General features: G+C 36.7%; 1 protein-coding gene across 1 annotated transcript in view; it reads left to right on the top strand.

Annotated features, from left to right (window-relative positions):
• LY75 (lymphocyte antigen 75) overlaps positions 1-15,504 on the top strand; it is a 47,620-nt gene that overhangs the window by 16,920 nt on the left and 15,196 nt on the right. Inside the window, exons 14-24 of the mRNA XM_083840732.1 lie at positions 4,215-4,296; positions 4,880-4,951; positions 6,345-6,468; positions 7,553-7,588; positions 7,858-8,033; positions 9,050-9,114; positions 10,382-10,458; positions 11,517-11,653; positions 12,584-12,689; positions 13,899-14,059; positions 14,767-14,896. Coding sequence (XP_083696858.1) covers positions 4,215-4,296; positions 4,880-4,951; positions 6,345-6,468; positions 7,553-7,588; positions 7,858-8,033; positions 9,050-9,114; positions 10,382-10,458; positions 11,517-11,653; positions 12,584-12,689; positions 13,899-14,059; positions 14,767-14,896 — 1,166 coding nt within the window. The remainder of the gene's footprint in view (positions 1-4,214; positions 4,297-4,879; positions 4,952-6,344; positions 6,469-7,552; positions 7,589-7,857; positions 8,034-9,049; positions 9,115-10,381; positions 10,459-11,516; positions 11,654-12,583; positions 12,690-13,898; positions 14,060-14,766; positions 14,897-15,504) is intronic.

The following is a 15,504-nucleotide window of genomic DNA, read 5'->3' as shown; positions in this document are numbered from 1 at the left end:
TTTTAGAGATCAAGAGTGATGGGTAGCTTGTCTGAAAATAAGCTCATTTGATAAAGGAGAGAGGAAAACAAGTGAATTACTTCACCAAGAACAACAGACAGTTCAGGTAACTGGGAGAAATCATCCTAAGGTAATGTTAGGAGAGATTAGCTGCCAGAGTTCACTGGCGTGCAGTTTGTCCTGCATTTACTCAGTGCAAAGTCTGACCTGAAGTATTCATTCAGTGCAGTTATTTTGGCTCAGTGAAGGACCACACCTTGGCATTTTTTTTATTTTTTTTTCCCCTTGCACAGTTCTCCGGTGACTCATTGAGAACTGTTTGTTTTTAAACGTTAGCAAAAGTCAGTTTGGTTCACCAGGAAAAGGGCAGCTTGCCTAGTCCATTTTGTTCTTTACTCAGATTCCACCTTAGAGGCAAATAAGAACTAGAACTGTTCCAGCCAAATCAGGCAATTGCCATTGGAAAGGAAAATAAAATTTTCCTGCCAGCCTTCCTGTCTGAAAGAAATATGAGATAACATATTTTAACTTCAAGGGACACGGTACAGGCAGAACAGATCCTGGTAACTTACTTTCATTCTTCTAAGATTGTTTTTCTGAGCATTTTGCAGCTTATACGTGGCAGCGACATTGGATGCAAAGAGAGTAACAGCTTGGATTGGTTAGAAATAACATTTCAATGAGGACACCTTACTGGAAAGAAACCAGTTGCCTTTTATATGCACAGCACTGCTTGTATGATTGCACTGCATCTAGAAATCCTCATGAACACTTGAGTTTGCAAGAAAAGACTGATCATACTCTCAACACACTGACCAAAACAACAATAAAAATGAGATGCAAGCTGTAGTAATTGGGTTAATACAGCTTCTCTGCTCTTCCGCTAGGGAGTGGCTGATTAGCAGGATGGAGATTTGGTCAGTGGCAGTAGCCTGTTACGGAGGGAGGAGCAGCGATCAAATGGGCTTCATGCATACCGCCATCAGAAGCAGCAGTCCTTTTAAATTGCGCCATTCTGGCATTGGCCCAGATATATGCGTGTTTGTTATATTTCACCTCTTATCTAGAGTTAGGCTGTAACCTCACTTAGGCTCTTAATCTTGTGTTGGAGCTGACGTAAGGGACAAAAAAAATCCTTCTTCTATTTCAGCAGTTGGAATATGACAGTAGAAAAAGTACTGTTTTACATTACATTCACGTTGATCTAAACAGCATTTATTGACTTGTGCACAATGTTGCCTTTTATGATTTTTTTTCTGTATGAGAGAAAAAACACTGCAGGGTTTAGGGTCTTTCATTGTTAGTCAATGTGAAGTCTGTTATAAAGCACTAATTGCACTTACTTTTTAGGTTACAACTCAGGATAACCTAGGCTTTAGATGCAGTTCCAGGAAGGTAACTCAAAGAATACTTTGGCAGTGATACATCTATTTTGATAGCAGTCCACAAGATAGATTTTAAATGTTTTCCAGTGAGGATACGGACAACTGAAGTACAAGCAAATACCTTGCTGCAAGCTCAGTTGCAAGAGTCTTAATTTATACTTGTCTTACGTGGTTAATAGAACTCTTGCAATGCAGTGATAGTATTATTTTGGAGGGCTATCAGAAGTAATTACTTAAGGTTAAGTGTCATCAAGAATAGCATAGCAGTTACTGAACTATTAATTTTCATGTCTGAACAATTCCAAAGGATGAAAAAATGTATGTTAATGTGCAAATGCCTGATCAGCTGGGCAACATTGTTCTGTTGGCAGATTAATAGTTGGAAATTGGGAGACAGGCTGGACTTGACCTAGCACACCTTTTATATTTATTTATTTATTACATAAAAGCCTATACAAGTTAAAAGACTTTGGAAAAAGTTGCTCTAGCTCATCAGTTTATTACTGCAAATCCTTTTGAAATGAGTGTCTCAAACTTTCTTTTTAGCGGATATTCCTCTGTGATGATCAATTACTTAAACTGCATGAGGCCTGTAGGTGACGACCAGAAGGGGAGAGTTAAGCAGTGTCTGATTCATAACTGGAAAGAATAATCACAGAACAACAAAATCCTAAAGGCAGATTGCCAAAAGCCACTTAGCTGCTTGACAGCTGGTGAATGGCTTACAGTTTTCCCTCTGGAGTGATGTAGGACATTCAGGCTCTTTAAAGGCTTTTTAGTGATATTAAAAGACTAAAGACTGTTCAGTATGGTAAGATCACACTAGTGTGATCACAATATCACACTGATGTCAGAAATTAATGCTGGTATGTGGAAGGGTGAGATTTACTGGTGGCTGCTGCTTTTTCTTTTTTTTTTCCTCCCCCTAATGGGAGGCCTACCAAGTAAAATGCTGTTGCCCTTCCTGGTTCTCATGTGCTTTGCCTATGTACTCTGTCTGGGCTGTGCTGTCGTTTGTCATGGGCGTGAGTCCTAAAGGCAAGCTTCCAGATCTGTTGTCATGAACCCACTGTTGGAATGTGATGTTGTTGTTGTTGTTGTTTTTTTTATTTTTTTCACCCTTTGATACTAACGGTCTAGGAAACACATCCTTGAGATCTCCCAGGCTGTTTCAGTTATTTTCTTGGTGCTGCTGTGTCAGCCATTTCATGCTCAGTTTAGCATCTTTATGGTGATGTGTGTGGGAAGGCAGGGTCACGATCTTAGCAAAGAAATTTTTCATGTTGTCCTGGGATTTCTTAAAATTTCTTGTGCTGGTAAGCCTGGATTTAAGTCCATCCCTCCACGTAATAAAGTTATGTTCATAAAGTTGCCAAGTTCTATCTTAAAATCACTCTGATAATTTGTCATCACTACATTTTTGGGAGACTTCTCCAAGCCCTGACCTCTGGTCAGAAACCTATTTCCAGTTGAGTCTAAATTTACTTCTGATCTGTGGTTCCTTCAGACACAATGTCCTTTTTCCTCAGATGGTTCTTCCTCCTATGGGCCTAGTGTCCTAGTATAATGTAAAGAACAATTATCTCTCTTCCCTTTGTTTTTCAAGCCTAGAAAAGAAAACCCTTAATTCTTTTAAATAAACTAAACTTTCATTGCCTCAAATATTCTGCGTGGCCTCAAATATCCTTCTATGTATTTGGTGCAACATGAATTGATGGAGTAGTGCTCCAGATAAAGTTTTACAGGAGCCCTGTACTATGGCATTGATGCTTCATTATCTCAGTCAGAACATGTCGATGAGTGGGCCTTCTTCACTGCTGCACTGCAGTAGGACTTCACATCAGCTGTGATATCATTTCTAAAAACAAAACAAAAAAAAACCTTAGCGTCTTTCCTCTGCTGCTGTTAGGTGATATCATCTATTACTTTTCTTGGGCAGGGTAGTGGGTTGGAGTGAATTGTCATAAACTTCAGTAGCTAGAACCAAATTGATACTTCCAAAAGTAGAAGCTGCAGTACAAAACTAAACTTGCAGTTTGACACATGCTTCATTTTGTCATGGTATCCTGGATTCATAAGCAGTGGTAAAGAGTATGGTTAAAGTTGTTACTGCAAATATAAGTATTTCTGTTGTAAACACCTTTTTTTTTTTTTCTTATCAATTTGTGTCGTGCAGCATAACTGAAATTTTCAGTTTATAAATCCCTTGCTTATGAAAAACAAAAGTAAAATCTAATAAAAAAGTAAAAGTAAAAATGCAGTTCTGACTGTAATCCGGTACAGTGGAGCAAATATCTATCACCTTTCTTTTAAGCAAGTGTTGAGGTCAGTGATGTTACGGGCCTCTTTTATGAAGGTGCACAGTTGAAATACATACCTGTGTTTTGTTTGTATCACTGATAAGCGTAAGGGAAATGCAAAGTCAGTTACTTTGTGTAAGCAGAAGTTTTCATGTAGTTTGAGGAAGAGTGTATTTGAGCTGATGAGAGGTGACCTGGAGATGGACAAGGATAAGCAAGCCAAATAGATACAGTGTGTGATTCTGGAAGAAGAATATATCAAGAGACAATTGATGCAGTGAATGAAGGAACTACATAATTTAGTCTTCTGTCCCTGACCACATAGAAAACTAACCTACAAATCCTATTACAAGTGCGGAAGAGGACCTTGACTCTAGGCCCATTTTCCTCTTTGACCTGCTACAATTTGCAGGAGTAAACTTTTGGCTCTGCTGCTCAAACCTAAGTGATGCAATGACTTAGGTCAGTTTTTCTATTAAATGTGCTGAACCATATATTTGGCTTAAGATTTTACTTTGTTTATTTACAGTAATGACAGATGGGTATGGATTGGAATGAATAAGAGGAGTCCAGATTCTTTGGGAACCTGGCAATGGAGTGATGATAAACCCGTAAGTTAACCAAGAAATGTCACGTCCTCATTTGTTTTAGCTTGGGCTGAATTGAAAATAAATTGATAAATCCTCTAATTAAGATATGGCAGATCTTTCAACAGATGAGTAATCAGAAGATTGTGCACTTAAGAGCTACCATCCAGGCAGATTTCCAATTAAAAGCATAACTTTAATAAGGTTAACCTGATCTCTGTCTCTATCACATTAAAATACTTTAATGGAAATATAGTAATAAAAATCTAAGAGCTGGTGGAGAGAACAGGATGTCTTCATGCCACGGCAAGCGGGGGGGGGGGGCAGGGGTATGAGCTCATCTTCTTGATAGAGCAGGCTTCTCCAAAAATAACTTCTTAACTGCAAGTGATATATTTGTCTGAAATTGTGAGATATTTTATTTATTTTTCCCTCTATAATAACAGGTACACAGACTCAAAACTCTTCGATCTACTTACTGCCTTTTAATATGTATTTTAATAGTGATAAACTTAATGGGATCACAAGTTTAAACGGTTACCTTTGGGGACTATTGTAGCAAAAATAGTCATGAAGTAATTGTTCTTTCATCCTGTCTGTCCTGTAGGTAACTAGTATTATTATGCCACGTGATTTTCTGGAAGATGAATATAACACAAGAGATTGTGCAGCTTTAAAGGTTAGTTTCAAGTTTTTTAATAACAGCATGCTTATTTATACATGAAAGTACTTGGAAAAAATATTCCTGCCAGCTATATATTGGATTTAAGTTGACTGCTGAGATGTTTTCTTTGTATAGTAAAAAGTTGCTAGTGTTCCCTTTATTAATGTACAGCTAGTATTGCATTTCCCTTATTTAAGCGGTTTTAACAAACTGAGTGCTATGCTAATGATGACCTGTCATAAGACTTCTGATCTACAAAATATTTTAGTGATAATACAGTTCTCTATTACATAATGGCATGCTACATATCTGTTGAATGTTATAAGTGACACTTAAGAACATAACATGGAGTCTAAAACAAAACAAAAAAACCCACAACTCTACAAGTAAGTTTTAAAATCTAGATTTGTTTTTCTGAACTGCAAATTAAGAAAATCGTTGAAACATAAAGTAGAGGGATGCAGTAGCCAGGATAGAGTATTTATGCTTGTGTTTGCTTTGTGAAATAGACTGTAACTGCTGTGTCAGGTTTTAATTCAAAATGTCATGCCTCTAGTGAATTATGTTCTTCGTTGCTTATTTCAGTCTTGATGGCATGAGATGTAAAATGGCCTTTAACTTTTCTAAGTGTTACCTGAGCGTTTTTGTAAGATAATTCTAATACTCTCCTTTCTCCATTTCAACCGAAATGGAACCAATTCAGCTTTTCAGATTTATTGAAGGAAAGGATAGCTGTATCCCCTTGCTTCTGTTCACAGCCATTACTCCTCAATATTTTCTCTTGTGTTTGTGACCCCAGGCTGAGAAGCTGTCATCTTTAACATTAGGCTGATAGAAGCATCAGATGCGAGGAAAGCACTCTGAAGAGCATCATGAATATAGCAACCTCCCTTACCTACCTGCTAGGTCTAGGCATGTGTTCCTTCACTAAATGATACAAAATTCTTTTTATTGGAGAGATCAGCCAGAGTGAAGTCAGATCTTAAAGCTGATTGTAAGAAATAATCTTAGATAAGAAAGATTATTCCTATGCTGGATTCAGATGAGTGTTTCTTTTGAGGAGAAATGAAAATTTATTTCAGGGAAAGAAGTTCCAACAGATAATGCAATAATAAGCACAGATGAGATTGTGTGTGCTACAAAATAGTGAAGAAACAACATTGCAAGAATAGACTTGTATACCTAGAATGACCTTAAGCCCCTTACACAATTGCTTCACAATCTTGGCTAGCATGGTGAATTATAGTTTAAAGAGTTACAGTGGTATCTGTTCATTTTTTCAAGATGTATGGGGCTGATGCCACAATAACACATACTGATTTTGTCAAAGATATTTAATACAGTTTCATTTCACATTACAGAGGCCCATATTCTTTTAACTGATTTCTCTGTTCCTGCTTTTATACAGACCTTTCAATTTTCACGGCGATCATTTTGGAGATTTTATTTCCATGAGGGCAGAGATCTAGAATTTTATGTCAAGCCTTTTGATTGTGAAGCTAAACTGGAATGGGTCTGCCAGATCACAAAAGGTAAACTGCATTTACACACATTTCACATAAAAGAGTTTAGTGATGGGTTTTTAGTTCCTTTGTGTTAACAGCTTTTATGAAATACATCTAACTAGCTGAGAGGAGGTAAGCATATTTGAAATATTGCTCATTGTCAAATTGGAAGATATGAAACAGGCAGCAAAGAAATATGACCAAGAACTAGGGTTATAAACTTCAGAAATTCATCATTTTTCTTGGTATTCTTTGTGTTTCAGTAGTGAAAAGAAGGTATCTGCCACTGAGCTGTCATTATTGCCCAATAGCAGAAACTTTGCAACCAATGTTTTTTTTTTTTCTCTGTGGACCATTAGAAGTCAGTACTTGAGATGCCTTGCTTATGTGATATACAAACTGACATGCACCCAGAGTATTCAAAGATTTATCAAAAAATGACCATGAGGAGGAGGATGCAGTATCACTGCTTCCGTATTCTTCCTTTTCCCATGAAGTAAGAAGTGGTTTCTCAGTAGGTGAGGTGATATAAACCAAGTGATATTTGTAACTAAATGACTGTAGGCGTATTGGGTATACAGTCTGCTTCTGCTTTAGGTGAATGAGCCTCTTGCTTGTTCTTCTGGTAGTTAGTGTACTATAAAGTTAGTGTACTAGCTCCTCGTAGTAGTGAGACAGAGAGGTGGGAATGCAAAAGAATGGCATGGCATCTCTGCACAGATCCAGCTTTTTTCCTGCAGTATGAGACATGCTGTAATCCAGTAGGCTTTTGTGTTTTAGTTATTCATTGAAAGGCTTTTCAGGGCATGAGACTTTCCTGTCCTGGGGGGAAATGGGTAGATAAAATATTATTTTGCTTGTATTCTTTTAGAGGGAAACAAACAAAAATAAAAAGCACAGGTATTTAAGACAGAGGTATGGAAAACACCCATTAGTTTTGAATCAGCTTGTTTTAGACTATTTTATCTATGTATGATTTTTCACCTTCCTCCTCTGCCCCCCATCATGCATACCCAAAAGCATGAGTATAACCTATCATTTCCATTATTTGTGACCACAGTCTTATTATAGGATGAACTTGAAGTGACTGTTCTTTTTTTCCTCTGAACAGGTAGCACTCCAAAGACACCTGAGTGGTATGTACCAGGTAAATGGACTTTTTGTGTATTCTAACACTTTTTATATATAGTTGTTACTACTGTATATCTTTTATTAGTTTTGTAATATTACTACTGTAATATCTTTTTGGTGACAGCAAAGGTCACGACTGATAGGATTTGATTCTGAGAGAGATCCAAATGCAAGAATGAGTGTTGTTTTTTTTCCAGTGTTAAATTGAAATTTCTCATTACATTCAGAAAAAGAAAGAGTTTTTCAGAATTGATTTCTTATGCATGTGATACTTCTTCTGTATAGATGAAATTGGAATTCATGGGGCCCCACTTGTTGTTGATGGTGCGGAGCTATGGTTTGTACCAGATAAAAACCTGAGCTTCCAAGAAGCTATTTCCTACTGTCAAAAAAATGATAGCGATCTAGCCTCTGTGGAGTCTTACCCAAAACTCAGGACAATACTATCTCAAATAGAAAAGGTAAGGAAGTTTATCTAACAGATACTTTTCACTACAGGGAAATATCATTGCCAGTTTTTCCAATATAAGAAAATGTTAGTCCTTATTTTCTTTCTTCATCCCATTGGCCTGAATAGTTTTTAATTGTTTTTAAAACCAAAATACGAGTTGAAAGAGAATACAACATCAGTCTTGTAAAAGAATATTTAAATGTAAAAATAGCCTCAACAATTGGAAAAAAAAATCTCCGAATGGATAGAAAATGCCTTAACAGGACCATCAAATAAGCTTCATGTTTTCTGCAAATACTTGACTAACAATTGCCCCAGCTGTTAATTTTATGCATGGGGTAGCATGCAATTTTTACCTAAGGAGAGAATTAAATTAAAAATGCATGATAGCGTGATAGCTTTTACTGTGGAAGGAGTTTGTGGTGTTCATAACATGAGTGCGGTCTTCTAAGGAATCTTATAAAAATGTGAAATTAGCAGTTTGCAAAGTCTCTTAATGAAATTTTTCCTGAGAAGAAGAAATTATCTGGAAGGAGAAATGACAAAGTAGGAGAAATTGAGAATATAACCTGCAAAATCTCTAGCCTTTTTACAAACTATTAATTGCTGAGCTGTCTACTGGAGGAACGAGATTATTCTGAGGAAGGTCCTTAGATATTCTGTGGAACCACATCAGCTTTGGACAACTTGCAGCAATGTTCTGGTTGTCTGGTAGTGTTGCTGCTATGAATTTTGAAGGAATAATGCATGTAGCATGATGCACTTATGAAACTGATGCAAGATTTCTTATAGCTTTATCCAACAGAGTGGAAAGTGTCTTTTCTTATATTAGATGCAGGGGTCTGTTTATCTGGCATATGCGTCTTGAACTGTATCTTTTCCTATTCTTGAATAATTGTAAATCTGCACTATTTAAAAAAAATCATTTTAAATCAGATTAATTTTGTCATTGATTTATTAATGGTGGAGTCTGAAGATCTGTCTCTATGGATTGTAAAATACCATTTTGTTCTTTTTTTCCCACAGTTATCAAACAGTGAACAAAAGTGGTGGCTGAAGTTTATTGATTATGGCTACAGCTATCATTCACCGTATGTAGAATAATCCATTACTGTAAACTTTTTTCATGCCATTTTTAGGCATATAGTTAAGTAGAACAGTTTCTAAAGGAAAATGTTTTATCCCCAAATTTGTAAAAGGTCACTTCTTCTGTATCATCCTGAAGAAGTAAGATAAATTTGAACTAAGCTAGGAAACACTACAGCGCTGTTCAGCGAACACTGTTCTCCACATCTGCTTACATGTACCTGCACCTACTCCTGCAATGCTAAGCACAGTCAACAGAGTACCTAGGGCAGAGAGAGTAAGAGAACTATGTGGTGCTCAAAGCAAGTCATAATTAGCACAGTATGTGTATATATACTTAAAAAGTAAGTATATTTCAAAATATTGTTGAAATATTCTAATGAGTTGCCAATGCCTTAGTTCTGTTCCCGTTACAAAGCATCAACAATTTACACATAACTGTATGTGTGTAAATTAATAGTACAGACTTGGATGAAAAGAAACAACTTAATTCTTAATCCAATTCTTCTAAGTCTCTCCAGTCCTATAGATTTCAGGTTGTTGGGCTTTGACATCTTAGTCTTGTCATGTGAATCATTAATGTACAGGGCCCTAATAGCTAATGAATTCAATTGATCTTTAAAATAATTTTATTGGATTTTAGGCCCAGTTTTTTCTTGTTAATAATTGGGGAACTGAAAAAGAGATTCTGAAAAAGAAATCTCTGTTGGTTTTGAGGATAGGTGAGAATATCTGAGAACAGGAAATGTGAAATAGTTTGACATCTTTCTCCCAGTTAGGTAATGTGGAAGTCTTGGAGAGCTACTACTGTACTCCTGTAGAGCTGGGATGCTTCACAGCAAACCTTGCATTGTGCTGTCTGTGGCTTCAGCAAACAATCATGAGCTTCTTATAAGCAAAAATCTTAATTTGCCAAAATACTGTAGCGATATACTACTTCAAAAATATTTTAGAACGGATAAACGTGGGCTGTTGACCGTTATCCTCGCTTGTCTTCAGTGTGCTAGCAATTGCAGCATGCGATGGATAATTTACCCTTGTAGTGCACATCTCCTTAACACAGTTGATTTGGGCATGGTATATAACTTTTGAACGTACCACATGTTTGTTCCTAGTCTAGTTTCTCCCCCTCTGTCCTTTCCAGTGTTGTAGGGCATCTCCTAGAAACAATTACCAGCCCAAATTTTTGTATGTACTGGCTCTGTTGATATCAGAGTTTCCACCTGAAGATCACACTGGATTGGAGATTGACTCTGAAATGTTTGTATCCAGTTTACAGTTATTTCCACGCTTCCATGATCGATTCCTGAGGGATTGCTGGTATGTTTCTAGAAAGAACTGGTACAGAGGTATGGTTGTTTTCAATTTTTCCCCCCCTGTCTGTCATTATTATGTTTAAAAAAAACAAGTGTTCTGCCAAAACTCTGATACTTGAATGCACACTGATACTGAGTTAGAAGTGAATGGCTTCTTGATGATTATCTGATTCAATTTCGAATAATTTGTTTCTTTATAGTAGAAGCCATTATAATATTTCTTGATGTCCAGAGGCAAGCCTGAATTCATATGACAATTTTTTTTACGATTGATTGTCACTCCTTCTGTGACATAAATTAATTTACGTGAAATCTGTTTCTCTGGTCTTTTTTGTGTGTATGCAACATATTCTGAGTTCTGGAAATTAAGAGTGGTGTTAGAGTAGTTTGACTGAACACCTGCAACTGAATATGCAGCTGGAGATGTAAATTTTATTAAGTAGTGGAGTCATACTGGAAAAGGTACACAAAGTAATGTAAATGCTATCTGGTGGTACTTGAGGCTTCTTCTTTTTCTTTTTTCAACATTGCTTTACATTGAGAAAATTTTGTAACCTCTAGAGACTAAATATGTCTATTATCATTTCCACTTTAAAGCACATTTCCCCCGTTATTCTGTTGTACGCTGCTGACCTGTTTTCATCCCTATTAGCCAAAAATTCAACTTTACTAGGAAGACAGTCCAGTTAATTCTGGAATCATGTAAAATAGTACAGGGCAGACTCAGAATTTCTTTTGGCTTTAGTGGACTTTAGATTACACACCCTCTATGCTAGAAAATGTCTTCATATTCAAAATCTTTTAATTTCATCTTTTGTCTGTTAAGTTACTTCTACTTATGTTAAGTGTTGCTACTGGAAGTAAGAGATCAGAATCTGTATCTTTAGGAATGATATATTATTCTCTGATATAAATCACTTACATTTGTCTCTTGCTCTCCTGTTACATTTAAAGCTTTATGTTGGATCATACTTCCCTATAGTTGCGCTAAAAAGGACTTTGCTTCACGTTTCATCATGTCAAAATATGTGTGGCAATTAGAGCATGACAGAAATTATCATAACTGTTTTTTAAAACTTATATTTTTGCAGACTACCCAGTTAACTGTAATATGAAACTGCCCTTCATTTGTGAGAAAAATAATGCCTCCTTACTGGAGAAACATGATCCCAGTTACCGCCCAGTCACAGGAGGTTGCCCTAAGGATTGGCTTCGGTTTCGGAATAAGGTACAGAAAAAACACAGATCAATTATCATTACTTAGTTTTCATTGTCTAGTAAGCTGGAGTGTCCTGCTGAAAGAGGCAAGGAAGTATCCAGTGTGTTCAGGAATGAACTGGGAGGTGGCTTTTGAAAACTACATACAGTGATTAAAATCACCTCCTCTACTTCTCTGTCCTTTTTTGATGGCTTTCAAATTTCAATGCAGTAATCTTCAGGATTTTCATTTTCCCCTCACCATACACTTAAGTCCAAGAACTTTGTTTTTATTATCTAATCTAATTTGAAGGAAAAGAAGTATTAGAAAGGGAAGGATGAGATTTCTGCTTCCCAAGTCACCTTAAGGATTTAACTTGCTTAGGAATTAGAGGAAATTTTTAAACAGAAATCAAAAGCCATACTATAGTGAATTTCAGTACTACGTTTCAAGGTAGTCATTTGAAATCTTAGACTGATTCCTCGTATGTGACCTGTTGCTGTTTCCTGTACGTAAGAAGGAGTGTGCATCAAATCTGCACATTGCATTGTGCCAAGACTTGCAAATTTACTTCGTCATTGCAGAATATAGCTTTTGAGTCCCTATGTAGTTTCTTGCAAAAGATAATGTGTTACAGTAAAAGGTTCTTGGCCCATCCCAGTCTGACTTTAGTTAACACGTGTGAATTCATTCTTAAAACAGTACATGATCCTGATAGAGCTGATTAAAAGTTATTGAATTCTAATCCTCTGCTGTGAATGAGGAGCTACTCAGGGAGATTATTAATCATTTTTGTATTTATCTATTCTACTTGCTAGTAATGGTTCCCATACTTTTTGAGAAAAATAATTACATTTTATTACAGGAAATGAAGTGAGATTTTAAGGCTGATTTAGAAACATTTTCGTATGAGTTTCTTCTTAGGTATGAAAAAAATCTTTTCTTATGTTTATTTTGCAGTGTTTTCGAAAGATGAAATCTGAATATTTAACATTTAATGCAGCTAATGAAAAATGTATAACTTTTGGAGGTTCACTTCCATCTATCTCAAATCAAGCTGAGCAAGGTATGGTGAACTGGGGGCACTTCTAGTGTGCAGCTTCTCTTCCAAACTCAATATAGTTCTGCCTAAGAACTAGAGCATAAAATCACTTGCTTATCTACAGGCATACCAGGAGCATTCTAAAAATCTAAGACTGGTTAAAAATGTGTTGTCTGTTGTTGTTTGTGCTGCTAGAAACGTGGAAATTCTGTCAGTAATAAATAAATAAATAAAGATCAAGGAGAGAAGGGTCACTGCTGAATGAAAATTTTCCATCTTTTGCTTTGCCTGTTTAAAAACTACTGAGACTGTAGACTTTGTACTGTGAAGACCACAGTTTTTATTTGTCCCCTGCCATTCCTCCCCCCAGTAGTGAAGTCCACACACACGGAAAAAAAGGTGCGATCTTAAAGGAGCTTGCCTTTTTCTGTGGGCTGGTCCCATTGGTGTTAGGAGAGTGGCTAGTTCTGACATGTAAATCTCCCATGGATTTGTATAGCTTAGAAAATAGGCTGAGGCTCACATGTGGCCAGTAGTTAAGACATGTCAGCAGTAGCTAATTACATAGCTTCAGTTTGTCTTCCTGATCTAGATAAGCTGAGTGAATGCCTTTGTTGCCTGGGGGGGTTCACTGAAGGCCATTGTTTCATTCCAGAATGCTTGGTAAGAGGGCTCTGGTTTAAGATTTCCTTGGCTGGATTTTTTTTCCATCTAATCCTCTCTTCCTTTGTCCAGTCTTTCTTCCTCTGATGATGGGGTGGGTAAACTCTGCTAGAATCTAAGAAATGGTTCTGCCTTATGAGGTATGTCAGTAGGAGAGAAAGATGGGAGCTATGACTTCCTTCATCACTTTGGAGAGGGAAGGAGAACTCTTGTGTTCTCTCTGCAGGGAGACAATAGAAGATCATGCAGACTTGTGGAAAAGCAGCTTCTGAAATTTGTGTAAGTGCAAGGGTACAAAGCACTGAAGGCAAAAACAAGTTATACTCCTTGCTCCTCAGCTGAAAATTTGGAGGACAAATACCAATAGACTGTTCTGTTCAGATAAAAGATAACACCTTCTGGGTTGATTATGAAAGAAGGCAATGATGAGCATTAGAGAACCTTAAAGGACTAGGAAAATGAAGCTGATAAAAATGGAGGTTGCAGTATCTTATTTATGCAAAGTGTTTTTTCAGGTGTTTGCTGTTGTCTGAACCACAATGTGTACATGTTTACTGTTTTGTCCAACAGATTTTATAACATCCTTGCTTCCTGAAATGCCAAAAGATATTTGGATTGGCTTGCAGTTCTTGTTCAGCACAAGAGAAAACAAATGGATAGATGGGAGTAAACTGTTGTATAGTAATTTTCACCCACTCCTGACAGGAAGACTAAGGAAAATTCCTCTGGATGTAAGTTCGGACTTCTGACTATTAAACTTCTCTTGACTAGTGAAAAATGAAAGTTGGAATACCGATTGTATCAAAAGAAAAGGGGAAAAAAAAGATTAAAAACAAAAACAACAAAAAGCAGACCAGATCCCTCAAGTGGTGATTTTAATTGGCAGACAAGGTGACTGACAGTAATGGAATTCTGTTTATTTGGACCTTTATTTGTATGATGTCTTCTGAACTGATATATGAAACGCTGAAAGGTGAAGGAAAAAAAATACAAAAAAAAACCAACTATTTAATGACTCTTCTGTAATTGCTATCTGCAATTAAAAAACTACATACAAACAGTCATCAAAAAGATGCCATCAATAATTATTAGTTCAGTTATACTTAGCATCTGTAAACCATCATACATCGGTATTTAGCATGCTGCTCTACCAAGGCAAAGCATAATAAATATAATGGAATCACACCCACGAACAAGATTTATTTTAAGTGTTAGTTTTTTTCATTTAATGTTCTTCCCCCGTATTTAGCTTATGAATTCTTTTTGAGTCTAAGCACCTGGTAGTGTTTGTAAAATAGGCAAGCTGTATTGCACCACTCCTTTGAAACTTCTTAAAACAAGTTCAGACAGATCAAGTTCTCCTAGCCTCATGTTTTTTTCACTTTCTCTACACAAGTATGTTTATACCTTATATTTGTGTGACATCTATGATTTTCAGCTTTTTGATGAAGAATTTAACAATCAATGTGGTGTAATCCTCAATGATCCCAAGTCTCAGTATGTTGGAACATGGAATTTCACTGCTTGCGCTGACAGGCATTTCTTGGGTATATGCCAGCGGCCTACAGGTAAGTCTGAAGAGTCAAAATAATTTAAATAAATTAGAGCCAGAGTTTGCTGTTGAGATGCGTATGCCAGTAGATCTCTTAATACATGTAAATCATTGCACTTGAAGAACAAGATTCTTGTAGACACCAAGCAGGTACATTTTGGAAAAGCATAGTGTGAAAGGGCAATGACGTGGGACAAATTTTATCAGCTATTCAGAATTTTCCCTTTTGTTTTTCATAGACCCCTTCAGAAGGTATCTGTTTTCCTGAGAGATTCTGACTGCATGGTTTCACTGGAACCATGCTTCGGCATATAGGAGCTTTAACATTCTGGGGATATAGATGTCATGTACATCAAGGGCTAGAACAAGTGACTCCTCCTTCCCCCTTGGAACTGGAAGATGGAAGTCCTGGGGAGGAATCTCACAATATTTTCACCATACTTAAACATCTCCTGTGCTTTTAGCACTACCAGAATATGAGGTATCATGTGCTCTTGAAGTTGAAATTGGTCTCCCCAGAGCAAACCTTGAGGGCATACATGAAGAGTGATAATTTGCAGTGATGTGGCTTTCCCTAGCTTCATAGATTTATTGGCATGAGTAGGGTTTCTTAATCTGAACTAA

This window comes from Anser anser (assembly GCF_964211835.1).
Source record: "Anser anser genome assembly, chromosome: 6".
Classification (NCBI taxonomy): domain Eukaryota; kingdom Metazoa; phylum Chordata; class Aves; order Anseriformes; family Anatidae; genus Anser; species Anser anser.
This window is presented reverse-complemented; position numbering and strand designations above follow the sequence as displayed.